The 14,081-nt window shown below is 36.9% G+C and overlaps 1 protein-coding gene across 10 annotated transcripts in view; it reads right to left on the bottom strand.

The window, feature by feature from the left end:
* Nucleotides 1-14,081, bottom strand: part of CD44 (CD44 molecule (IN blood group)) — a 91,266-nt gene that overhangs the window by 39,484 nt on the left and 37,701 nt on the right. For all 10 annotated transcript variants that reach the window (XM_074230468.1, XM_074230470.1, XM_074230469.1 and 7 more), the window contains exons 3-5: nt 11,339-11,472; nt 5,807-5,878; nt 4,348-4,578 (exon numbers count right to left, since the gene is read on the bottom strand). In XM_074230468.1, coding sequence (XP_074086569.1) covers nt 4,348-4,578; nt 5,807-5,878; nt 11,339-11,472 — 437 coding nt within the window. The remainder of the gene's footprint in view (nt 1-4,347; nt 4,579-5,806; nt 5,879-11,338; nt 11,473-14,081) is intronic.

Raw genomic sequence — 14,081 nt, 5'->3', positions numbered from 1 at the left:
TGAATCTCAGTTTCCTCCTCTGTAGAAATATGCACAATCATGCCATCACTCCTTATCTTACAGGTTAATTTTGATGCCCAAATGCAACAAGAAAGGAAAAGCGCTTTGTAAATCATAGACCACAATAATGACAATAATGATTAGCATTTTCATAGCACTTCAAAATTGGCAAAGTATTTTATATGCTTTCTTGTTTTACTTTCACAGTAGATACTATTATTATTCTTGCTATACAGGTGAGGAAACTGAGGAAGAAAGGAATAATGTGACTTGCCCAAGGATCCAACAGCTAGTAAGTTCCTGAGGTCACATTTGAACTCAGATCTTCCAGACTCCCATACTCTATCTACTGCATTGCCTTGTAACCTCTGCTATGCTCCTTTTGTCCAAACTCAAAGAGAAATTATTCTGAAAGCTTTAAGCAATGGGAGAATCTCCACACTGGCACAAAAAGTAGAATTTCATTCAGAGTTTTTACTAGATCTTTCTGTCTTTCTTCTCATCTCCATCTGAATTCTCTTGACTTTTCTCTGGTGGTTATTTCCAATTTATCTTGTATATAATAGTTTGTGCAAAGTTATTTACATGATTACCCCATTTATTTGTGCATTCCTCAAGAGTAGGGTCTCTGCATCCCCACAGCATAGCTCAATGCCAACCATGTAATGGGCATTTAATAATTTTGTTGACTAACTGCCCAACTTCATACCTCTTTTTAAGTTACCAATGCCATTGTTGGATCTTATACAGAGTTAAATGTCAGGGACCCTGGAGTTCATTTAGTCCAAGCTCTTAATGTTACAGCTGAAGGAACTAAAACTATATAGAAAAGAAATGACTTGACCAAAGGACAGATTACAAATAGCATAACTGAGAGTTGTACCTAGAACTTCTGTCTCTAAATTCATTTCAATGATAGACATTCAGGAGTTCTTTCTTATCTAAGGAATTCGCTTCTCTTATCTTTAGCTACTGAGACATCATTCAGCTGGTCTGTTCAACAAGATCAAAGAATCTTGCCTCAGAGTTATCCATATTTGGGAGGTTTTAAAGCTCTAATTAATGATGTTTCATTTTTGTGACTATTCATCTATTTCTGGTCAGCCTTCATCCCTTTGCCCTTCTGTTTTTCTCTCAAAGATAGAGAAGCCAAGTCATTCCTACGTGGCTGGGATTGGGTAATAAGCTCCTGACTTTTCTTTACTAAGCTATAGACCTAATGTTTACCATTAAGCATGTGTTATTAGTCTGGCCTTTATTTTGGCCTAATCCCCACGGTAAATATTTTACCAGGATTGTCATATGTTAGAGGAGCACATTTGCAGTCATCTAACTCTGGGTGTTGATACTGAGGTCACTTATTGCCTCATTTTGATAGTATTAGCTAAGAAAAGAACTAGCAAAACATAATGAGAACAAGTGGTGGAAAGAATGAAGGATTCAAATCCACAAGGGATTTGAATTGGGAGGAACTGGGTTCTAATCCTGTGTTGATATTAAAGGTTTCAATGTAAAAGCAGGGACTTTTTTTTCTTTGTCTCAGTATTTAGCACAGTGTCACTTAAATAAATGTTCATGTATTGATGGATTTGCTACCCATAATCTATATGGATTTAGAAGTCACAATCTCCTTTCTATGCCTCAGTCTTCTCATCTGTAAAATGAAATGATCATAAATGTCCATTTCCATCCCTAAATCCTATGTTCTTAATAATATGAGTATCTAAATGGGTTAAGAAATTGAGAGTAAAAAAAAATTAAAAAAAAAAAGAAATTGAGAGTCCTGGAAGTTGTAAGCTGCCCACTAGAGATCTTGTTTTTCTATTTTCCTTTTGTCAATTTTAAAACTCTTTTTTTGATTCATCATCCTTTGGAATGGAACTGAAGAGGTATGAATTTTCAAGAAGCCTAAACCACAAAAGGAAGGAAATAGGAAAGAGTTCAGACATCTTGGTCATCAGCAGTGGGGTGCATTCATGGGAGATTTCTCTCAGTGGAAGAGGAGTCCACATCCTGAGTTTGGGCAGAACCAAATCTTAAATTCAGAAAGTCATTCATAAGATGAGTATGAATGCAGACAGCGCCATTGCTACTGTCTGATTTATTAGAATCCAAGATTAGAAAAGACCCATGCCACAAGATACATATACCATTAAGTCTCTAGCATCATCATTGGAGAACTAGGCCCAGTCCCAAGCTCTCAAACTCCATCTACTATTGTCATTCAGCAAGAGATTGTATGAGGAAAGGGAAAAAGCCCGCTGCACAATGCCCAAAGAAAGAGACTCTTAAGATTGTGTATTTCCTTTTAAAGAAAATATCTCAACCATCAACAATCATGATTTCCAAATAAGCAAATGAGGAGAAAACAAGAGAGAGAGAGAGAGAGAGAGAGAGAGAGAGAGAGAGAGAGAGAGAGAGAGAAAGAGAAAGGAAGGAGGAAGAAAGGAAGGAAGGAAGGAGGAAGGAAGGAAGGAAGGAAGGAAGGAAGGAAGGAAGGAAGGAAGGAAGGAAGGAAGGAAGGAAGGAAGGAAAAAGGAAGGAGAGACAAACATTTCCCAACCAATCCAAAGCACCAAGAAACAAAACCCCAAGACAGCATCAACTTATTTTCTCTCTTGTACTACCAGAGAATAACACAAGCAATCAGAACCAGAACAGAAGACTCTCCCCACATCCTTCTTCATTCAGGCAAAAACAATCTGCAATCACTTTGTTTTAAAGTATCATCTCTCTCCTGGAGAGCTTATTTGCTATTAATGTTCAGGTAAACTCATGTAGTGTCAGAGCAGGCCCTTTCTAAAGAAAATGATCTTCATCAGCAAATTCAGTATTTTGGACCTCAATTCACTATGGGCCACTCAAATTTCTTTAAGTAATCTGTTAATGAACATAAAGGACTTTAGATTATCTTATCTCTCTTCTGGGGTCAACTGAGTCAGGCTGTACCTACAAATTCCCTCTATAATACCACTGATAAGTGGTCATCCAGGTTCTAGGCTTTAGGATCTTTGGTGAACAGGGATTCATTGCCTCCAAGGTCACCACACTTACAAGTACCCCCAATTTGGAGTAAAGATCTGCCTCATTCCAATTTCCCCACATTGTTCCTTTTTCCACTTTCTGTGGTCAGAGAAGCTTAATCTCTCTTCCATAAGACAACTCCTCAAATACATGAAGATATCTATCATGTCTCTCCTAAATCCACTCCACATGAAATCTCCCTTCTTCCTTCTTGCTTCTTACATGTCACTGTTTCAATACCTTTATTTTGATTGCCCCTTCTGCACTCAAGAAAACCAGGTGAACCATGAGAGGTGAATTTTAAAAATTTAGCCACCTTCTTACTAGGTATTCTTTCACTTAATAAGAATAATAAAATTAATTTAATAGCAACTACTTCACAGGGTGGTTGTGAGTTGTCATCATCATCAATTCCTTTTACCCATTTTAGAATGCTCTACAGGGAGTATCAAGAGAACAGAATTCCTAACTCTCCTTCATGGCTTGGCCACATGGGTATCCTCCCAGCCTCCCTCTGTCCTGTGGAAGCTACTCTGTCCATTAGCACCTGTGCCATTTGTGTTCCATACTCTCAATTATTTCCTTGGAGGTGACCGTAAGCAATTCTCTGAAACACCAAGGAGACAATTCCTATTGTGACTTTTCCCATCAGACCACAGGAACAATAGTCAGAGTCAAAAAGTAGGAAGCCATGCACCAAGACTATGTAAAGGAACTTCTATTCCAAACCTTGCCTTCCCAAAGGAAAGGAGGTCTTCAGAGGTCTTCTACCAGAACCTGGATGATCACCTGTCAGGAATATTCTAAAGGAGATTCTTCTTTAGCTTCTTTGGACTACATCCAGTTAATACAACCCAACTTTGATAATAACCCAAAATTATTCAATTTCAGCTCCTTGTAGATAATCAGCTATGTGTTGGATCTGTATGGGCACTAATTAAAATATACCTTCCAGGCACTATTTATATTCTATTAGGCAAATTCATTGTGTTAATGACCTCTGATGTCCCTTTCAGCTCAGATTCTGGGTTATATTTCTCTGATCATGAAAGGGGGGAAAGTATAAGAAGGTAGTGAACAACTGTGAACATCTGTTCATGTGTAACTGTGCATATGAGGTCTACCATATTTCCTTTTTGATTCACATGCTGTATTTTTCAAATCCAAATCTTGAAACCTTAAGAGTATAAATAGAGAGTGAGGAAGAGTATCTTTAATAAAGATATTTTGCTAATGCTTTGGGAGGAATTGGAAGAACTACCTGGGGAAATAATAAGCTTGGGGCTTTTGTGATTAGTGAAAATGAAAATGTATTCTCCTTACTGGTGACTGGAGAAAAATTCTCAAAGTTATCAGGGCTGGAGTGTTTGAAGGAAGTAGGCGTTACATCACTGTACATAGTCTGAATGATTGTGGAACCGCCCATGGTGCTTCTCTCTCCGGCAGAACCGCTGCTTCCATCATCTTCTGGATTATAGCTGGGGTTGATATCATCAGGATTTGTCCTGTATTCTCCTTTCTTGGTATAGCGGGTTCCATCAGGGTTTACAATGCCTGAAGGAAAGGAAAAGTACCATCACTGTTTAGAATTCACCCAAAAAAAGGGGAAAAGTTTTAAGTAGTCAATGCATTCTCGATTTTTTTTTTTTTTAGTTTTTGCAAGGCAATGGGGTTAAGTGACTTGCCCAAGGCCACACAGCTAGGTAATTATTAAGTGTCTGAGATCAGATTTGAACTCAGGTACTCCTGACTCCAAGGCCAGTGCTCTATCCACTGCACCATCTAGCTGCCCCTATGCATTCTCATCAAATACAGAGAAAACTGGTAGGAAGACTCCCTGAAATGATTAAATGGTGATGGAAAATTAGCTATTTAGACTCCAAAGATACCATGTATATTTTTGTTTTGCAATTGTTTTTGTGTATGTGTGTGTTTGTGTGTGTGTGTTTATAGCTACATAAAGATATATTCAGGTACATATTGAAACATCTATACTATCTATGATTTTGTCAGAGCAGGAAGCTCCCTATGAACAAATTCCCTCCAGGAAAAGGGATTGAAATCTATCCTTGAGGAAATAAAAAACATCCTATAAAGTTGCTTTAGAATCACACTTGTTCATGTTACTTGTTCACACACCTAATATCAGAGGCAGAATTGAAAATTATTCCATCCTTTTCTAATATGAAATAGTGTCTTTATATAAATGTGCATATAAAAATACACATAAACACACAAGCATATATCTATGTAAAATATACTCTGCATATAATGTCTGCTTAAACACATGTATACTATAGCATGCAAATGAATAGGCATTGATGGAGTATATTGTTAAATGCATATTATCCACATATATGTGTATGGATTTACAGATATATATGTATATGCACACAACTGAGTGCACATATGCATATATCTATAGATAAATACACATCTATCACATAATATCTAATGTGTTTGTGTAGAGCAATTTGAAATAATGACTTAGGATCAGGAAGACCTAGGTTCAAGTCCCAGAGATCAGACACCAGAGATGGTAACCCCACCCCACCCAGAGTTCTGGTGGGGATTCTGGTAGAATCCTTCCCCAATTAAGACAAATCAGGTCAGACCAAAGTCCATGTAGAGACCCCAAAAAGATAGCATGAGCACAGTGGACCATTGTCTCTGAACTGGCCCTGCTCTTTTTGACACAGTACTGAAAATGGGCAGCATTTTTGATCCCCACTCTGCACCCTTGTGACATGAGCATATGATAAAAATCAGAAGAAAAAGGTACCTATGGTGATTTGTCCTTCAAATGCGCTTGGTATGTCTGTGACATATGAGCAGTCTTCTTTGTCCAGGGGCGCTGTGAAGGAGGAGAACAACGCAAATGATCAATTTCATTGAAAAGAGTCAAAACTAGGACCATTTTTTAAATAATTAACTAAGCCGGGGTTTTCACTCTTTTTGTTCCCCTAGAACTGGAGGATCCCCCTGCCCTGCCCTGCCCAACACCACTCCAATGTGCTCTTTCCAACCCACCTACCCTTCCCCCTCCACCTCAACTGGAGTCTTAGAAATCATCTGGCTAGCACTCATTTTACAGAATAAAAAAAAAAGCGAGGCTAAGAGAGGGGAAGAGATTTTCTTAAAGTAACATAGGTAAGAACGAGCAGAATTGAGTGATCCAACCCTGCCAGGGAACTTTCTTCCAGAAACTGCCCAAGAGAGAAAGTTGCCAGGTGTTTTCCTTCTGTCATGGATTATGAAGTCCATTTCCCAGGACTCTACCTCCCAAGTGCTCAGAGAAAAACATTCCACACCACAAGAATTAAAAATCTTATGAAACATTATTTTGTCTAAATTTTTTCTCAGGGATAGAAATTCATGGTGGAAAAATTATATAATTTAGGTTAAATTGAAACTGAAGTGGCAATTCAAATAGAGTCAGCAATCCCAACTCAATTTCCACTGTATCATATTTCTTTACTCAATTAAAATGGAAAGATCTGAGAAAGCTGCAGAAGAAGAACATCACACTAGCTCAAGATTCTCAATGACCATCTACAGACTTGACAAGAGGTCATTTTTCTCTTTGAAAATACGGTGAGTCTTGTTCCTATTTGGTAAGAAGATTAGAATTTTCCTCCTGCCTTTATTTGGTAGTTGATTGATTATCTCGTGCCTAATTTTGGTTCCTTCCAGTGGCATGAGTTAATAAGTCTTTGTGTTTAGATGATGTCTTGAATATTTTTAGGTATCCTGTCAACAAAGCCTGGGACTTCACAGAATGGATTAGCTCCACAGAGACATCACAGACTAATTATTTTTGTTCATTTTCCTTTCAGGTGTTTTTTTAACTCTTAATCTAACAATTTCCAAATAAAACAAGTTTCTTCATATACATAGTAGAATAGGAGAGGATCTTGTCTGAAACCCTGAATTTCTATATCAAGCTTGCATTTCTTTTTACAAGTACACAGTACATTCACATGGTGATTTTCAAAGATTTTCCTGTTTGATTACAGTTCCTCCTGACCTTGCTTTTGGGGAGGGAGGGTGAGATTTTTATTCAGACTCCTCTTTTCCCCTCTCACATCATTCTCTCTGAGTGTTAGGAAAAACAAAATCCTCCTAATAATTAATATCATCAGGCAAAAAAAAATATATACCCAAGTCCAAAATCTCATTCTTCATCTTGTGTCCATCACTTCTCCACTGAGAGGTAAAGAGCATTCTTAATCATTAATATTCAGTATCGGAGTCGAAAAGACCAATATTTTAAAGTTTATTTCTCTTTCTCCCTGTTCTTTTGGAATTCCCATTTTCGAGGGAAAGCATGAGATGACTAACCTTCTACTTAATGATTTGCCATGACAGCTGTTAGAATGTAAGTTCCTTGATGGCAGGGTTTGTTTTAATTTTGCTCTTCTATCCCCAGACCTTGCCATAGTCATTGGCATATTGTAAATACTTAATGAAATAAATATTTTAAGTATATTGATTTGCTGACATTCTTATATTTTCCCATAAAAACCATATGTATTTGTTTAAGACATATTTAATAAATCTACCTATCTTCATATCCTCATCATCTTTACACACAGAAGGCATTTAATTGATGGTTTTTATTTATAAATATGCAACTTTAATAATTATTTTCAGTCACATAAGATCTTTTAGCATTTAAGATGTGTGACTCTGTGATAATCAACTATGATGATTTGCTCATCTCAGCTGCACAATGATCAAAGATAATACTAAAGGACTTACGATGGAAAACACCATCCACACGCAGAGAAGGAACTATGGAGTCTGATTGTGGACCAAGGCTTATTATTTTCAGTTTTTTCAATTTCTTTTATGTTTTAGGTTTTATCTCCCCCTCTCATGTTTATTTTTTCCTTTTGGTTCTAATTCTTCTTTCACAACATGATTAATATGGATATATTTAGCATAGATGCTATATATGTGTGTGATAATCAACTATGAGAGTCTTGTTCATCTTAGCAGTGCAATAATCAAAGACAATATTAAAAAAGACTTGTGATGGAAAATACCATCCAGACCCAGAGGAGGAACTATGGAGTTTGAATGTGGACCAAAGCTTATTATTTTCAGTTTTTTTAATTTAGTTTATGTTTTATATTTTTCCTCCCTTGTCATGTCTTTTTTTCCCTTTTGGTTCTGATTCTTCTTTCATGACATGATTAATATGGATATATATATATATATATATATATATATATATATATAGCTAAATATGTATAACCTATATTAGATTTTCTGTCAGGGGAAGGAGAGGAAGGAAGGGAGGAAGAAAAAAAATGTGAAACTCAAAACCTTACCAAAAATGATTATTGAGAACTATCTTTGCATGTAATTGAAAAAATAAATAAAAGATTTTTTAAAGATTTTAAGATGCTTGAAATCAGAGGGGGTTTTTTTTTTTTTTTGGTCATTGCATCCCTAGTGCTTGGCTTATTGATTAATTTATTGAGTGAATTACATAAGTTTGAAGAAAAGGCCACAGTTTGGAATTTCATACATGAAGACAAAAGAAATCATTAAAAAGAAGCATTTTCTCATCTTTAAGATGGTAAGAATTTCTGTGGACTCCCTCCTTCAGAACTGTCATGGGAAATACCTTATAAACCCTGAAGTACTATCTGATAATGGCAGAAATTATTATCATTAATCACATAAGAAGATTTCACAGAGGGGCGGCTAGGTGGCGCAGTGGATAGAGCACTGGCCCTGGAGTCAGGAGTACTTGAGTTCAAAACCAACTGCAGACACTTAATAATTACCTAGTTGTGTGGCCTTGGGCAAGGCACTTAACACCATTTGCTTTGCAAAAAAACTTAAAAAAAAAAAGATTTCACAGATTTTGTGTTTGTCCACTTGATGGAGAGAAATGGGCAGTTATTACCTTAGCAAATATGGTAAATGATGATAACCACCATGCTGCCATGCAATTATTTCCTAAGAGGAGAGGCCTTTCAACTAACTTAAAAGTGATTATTTAACTAAAAACAAAGAAAAAATCATGCATCCTGGTCATGTGGCAGGAAACAACCTCTCTGAGATAGTACATTGCAGAAAAGCTGATCCTCTCCATTGGCGCAGAGAACTTTTCCAGCTCTCAGTAAGCCTCTGTGATACTTCCCAACTTTAAGTCTGTGCTTCTAGGATCCTTTGAGGGCAGGTAGATGACACAGCAGATAAAGTCAAGAAAACTTGTCTTCCTGAGTTCAAATCTGGCCTCAGACACATAGTAGCCATATGACTCTGAGAAATCACATAATCTGACTCAGTTTCCTCATTTTTAAAATGAACTAAAATGACAAACCATTCTAATATTTTTGCCCAATGGGGGTCACAAAGAGATGGACATGGCTCAAGTAGCTGAAGAATAATGAAAATGATCCTTTCAAATTATAGGTCCAGCCCCATTCTCCCCTCCCCCCAAAATTATTTCACATCCAGGTATTATGCAATCTTTTATAAAAATATTTCAAATGGAAAATAACAAAGATAAAATCATAGGGCCACAGATTTAGAATCAGAAGAGACTCTCTCTTAGACAGTTAGATAGTGTCATGGATAGAGCATTGGACCTGTAGTCAGGAAGATCTAAGTTCAAATCCAACCTCAGATACGTACTTAGTTGTGTGACCTTCAATCATTTAACCTCTGTTTGCCTTAGATGATAACAACACTTAATTCATAGTGTTGTTGTAAGGATTAAAGGAGATAATATTTGGAAAGGGCACATGGATGATGCTGTATATAAATGTTTATTCCCTTCCTTCCCTTAGCCTGGCATAATGACTAGGGAGGGGGCTCTTTTTCAGAGGTGAAGACCCAGGCTCATATCCAACCTCTGACATTTACTAGTTGTATGAGTTTCATTGGGTCATTCACCTTAATATGTTTCTATTTCCTTCTCTGCTTAATAAAGGTTTGGTAAAAGTACAATGTGAATTCTGTATTAGGTCTGAACAAACTAAGACTCTGGCTATGATCCTGTCATAAATTTAACTAAATAAATGCAAAAACGAACCTTTGAACCTGCCTTCTCATTCACTGCCAGGCTTGCCAAAAGCAGCTCCCATGTCTCTAATTTTGCTCCTGACCCCCAACTCCATTCAGCTCACTTCAGATTTGTTCAGGGTGCTACCCTCAACTTCCTTCGGGGTTTATTAAAGCCTGATCTGACGTCAAGCACATTAAAACCAAAAGAAGACCAAGTTCAGACCACTTCCCCAAACAGATTTCTATGCCAAAGAATGTTGGCTGTGTTTTTAGTATTCCTCAGGTCCAAGCTAATATGCTTGCCAGGGAGGATGATAACCCCCAAATACATTCATTTAGTTTTGCCCTCCCTTTTCCAATAATGGAACCTCATTAGCCAGTTTTCTTTCTATAATGAGCATTAGTGGAGAGAATTAGGGCATGAGACTTGGAGAAAGCAGACAGTGAAGACTGAGCTCTTTCTCTATCATATCATACCAACCACCTGAAAAATAAAACCCCTACCTTACTTCATGGACAACAGAGATAACACCTATCAATCCTTTTCCTGATCTGCCTATCTGCCCACCCCTTTCCCCTAGGGGCCTGTGCTCACTCCTTTTGAAATATGCATATATAGACACTGATATACATATATATAACATATATGTATTATATTCATTATAATATATACATTTATATACATGCAAAGATCACAAAGACCTGGTTTAGATGCACATATTATATAATATACAATAAGTATCAATATGATATCTTATATATCATGCAACAAATATCACATATAATATGGTTATAGCATATATAATTTTTATTATATAATATAGAACTAATATAATAAGATGTGATATATATCATTTATATGTTATATAATGAATAGGTATGTATAATATAATATAAAGTATCATATTTTATACACACTTATCTCTTCATGCTGAAGTCTCTGCCCAATAGAATGTAAGCTCTTAGAGGTCAGCGGCTTTTCATTTTTGATGTCAAACCCCCAGAACCCTAGTACATAGCAGGTACTTAATGAAACTGAATTAAATTATTAATTTTATGTAACTACCCTATGTTCTGTGCAGTGCCTCATATATGGCAATTTCTTGATGACTACATGTTTTTACCACTAATTCTATTAATGATTTGGCCAGACCTCTCACCTCTAACCCATTAGCAGGTGTCTCCATCTCCCTGCTTTGTACCAAGGTAAGGTTTCTCTAAGCTGTGGTATCAATACAATTCATTCAAATGACAAACAATGCAACGGAAATAACAAATGCCAACCTACCTGAGGCATTGTAGCAGTAGGTGTCATATTGAGATGTATTTTGGGCAAGGATATATATCCCAGTGTTATTGGCGGCACAGAGGAATCTGGGTGTTTTTCGTGGAATTACAACATGTCCTTCTATGAATCCATACCTGTAGAAGAAAAGAAGGCTGTCAGCCTGCTAGGACATTCACGATAAATAAATCAAGGACATAAGTTACATGAGGTCTGGGACCATTTCTAATTTTTCTTTGTACCTCTCCTAATCCCAAAGTTTGAATATTCTCAATAATTTTTGCTGGATCAAGTTCTTTACTTATTTTATGTTCCTTTATTTAAATTTAAATAGCATTTCAAAGGGGTACAGCCTGGATGTGAAAGAAGAGAAGAGAGAGAAGAAGGAATAACCAGTGGATCGATCATGTACTCCATCAGTATTATGCAACGTTGAGAAGTTATAAAGAAAACTCCCAGTACATTAGGTGGAAACCTACTGGCAAATTTATGGAAGAACATGGCCCAGAGTCATATAGGATAGGCAGGCATAGACAGATTGTAATTTGCCCTGTTAAAGGAAATGCCTACAACTAATGAGGTCATAGATCTATTGGAAAATTGGATTACTAGTTAAATAAAAATAAATAATCACAGAAATGACAAGGAGCTACATTTTCAGAGACAAGAAGAGGATCCTCTGTAATCCATACCCAGTGGAATATAAGCTCCTTGAGGCTTGTACAATATATGAAACATTGCAACACTTAATACATTTTTTAAAGGAAGGCAAGGGAAGGGAGAAAAGGAGAATATATGATAGGAAAAGTGGAAGTAGGGGAGAAGTTGGGAGAAGAGAAGGGAAGTAGAGAGAGAGAGAAAGGAAAGGAGAGAGGAGAGAGAGAGAGAGAGAGAGAGAGAGAGAGAGAGAGAGAGAGAGAGAGAGAGAGATAAAGAGTTCTAAGGTCCTAAGATCCTCCTCTGCCCTAAGACTTGATGACCACAAGACAACAAATGAGATATGGCCTGCCTCTTTGACAGTTGAGGCTGTTTTCTTTTTGTTTTTCAATCTCCATTCCTTCTGCTTTGTGGGGTGGATTGGGGGGGATGTGGTTAAAGGGTCAGTGCCTTGGTAGAGGGAACTTCCTGTATAAAAATTACTCCAATTCATCTATCAATTGACAAACATTTGTTAAGCATCTTCTAAATTTTTTCCCCAAGACAATCAGAGCTAATTGACTTATCCAAGGTCACAAAGCTAGTAATTACTAGTATCTGATGTCAAATTTGAACTCAAGTCATCCTGACTTGAGGGTTGGTGCTCTATCTACTGCAGCACCACCTAACTGCCCCTGTTAAGCACCTTCTAGGTGCAATGTCATAAACATAAAAATGAACCCATCCCTGCCTTCAAAGAGTTTACATTCTACATGAGAAATCACTACATAAAAGTTTACCTATTACATAAAAATATACAAATAAATATAATATATATATACAAGAATATACAAAATAAATATAATACAAAACAAATTATTTTTAATGGATCGTTTTGATGATGATATTTGGTTTTTGTTCTCAAAGAAGTTCATGACATCAGGGAAGGTGATGCCATGACAAGCATATGTATTGGATTTGAGTGACAGGGCATTGTGCTAAGTCACCAGCCTCACTTTCTCCTCCAAAGTCATCTGGGTCAAATGGTTAGATATGATTCAGGATGACTGGAGATGGCACTAAATGTGAGATAATCAGGGTGAAGTGACCTGCTCAAGGTCACAGAGTTACTAAGTGTCTGAGACTAGATTGCAACTCATGGCCTCTGGACCAGTGATTTATCCATTCTACCACCAATGGATAGTCTTAGAGTTTCTTGGAGCACTGAATGAGTTAGCCAACTTTGCGTGTTTTTTCACCTCTGTTCAAAGGACATACCACCTCATATATAATAAGAGATTTGTAAACATATATTGTACTGAATTGAACTAGAATGTAAGCTTCTTGAGGCTAGGTCCTCTTTTGTTGCTGCTTTTTTCTAGCATACATAGTAAGTATTAGAGAAATATGACTCTTGATTGAATTAAATTGAATTGAGCTAGGAAAGAAAAAAACTTCCTATTCAGCAGTATTTCTAAAGTGCAACCCTGGCTAAAATCATGTCTTTCATATATCAGCAATTTCATGCCAAAAAAGTCAAACTGCCTCGGGTACTGCACCCCCCCCCAAACCTACTGGCATATTTACAAGTTTTTAAGTCTCTTAATACATAGCACTAATTAAAAGTCTTTTGCAACTAGAGATCCTATGACTAATTCCTCATTTGAATGGACCAACTGGTTTTCCTGAAGTCTCCTCTCCGTTTGCTGGGGTGGTGAACCCCAGTATATACCTGAAAATTGTTATTTATTGGGGAGGGGTAGGCAAGGGAAGGTGGAGACTTCAGGTCCATTTCTGACATCTGTCATTTAGCCACAATCTGATTCAGAAACCAAAGAAATAGGTTTTGTAACTCAATTTCTCAATTGTGGGTGGGACAAACAAAGGCTTCCTCCTTAGGAACCATCTTGCTTTGGAGGAACCCCAAGGTTTCCTTGCATCCCTGCACTGCACAGAGCTTTGAATCCCAGCTTTGATTAGTTCTTAATGACTCTTAACCTCATTTTCCTCAGCTACCAAATGAAAATGATATGATAGAAATAATAATAATAAAAAAGCAATTTACCTTTTTTACTTCATAGTGTTTTGTTATTTTTTTGAGAATGAAAAG

The sequence above is a fragment of the Macrotis lagotis genome, chromosome 3 (genome assembly GCF_037893015.1).
Source record: "Macrotis lagotis isolate mMagLag1 chromosome 3, bilby.v1.9.chrom.fasta, whole genome shotgun sequence".
Lineage (NCBI taxonomy): Eukaryota > Metazoa > Chordata > Mammalia > Peramelemorphia > Peramelidae > Macrotis > Macrotis lagotis.
This window is presented reverse-complemented; position numbering and strand designations above follow the sequence as displayed.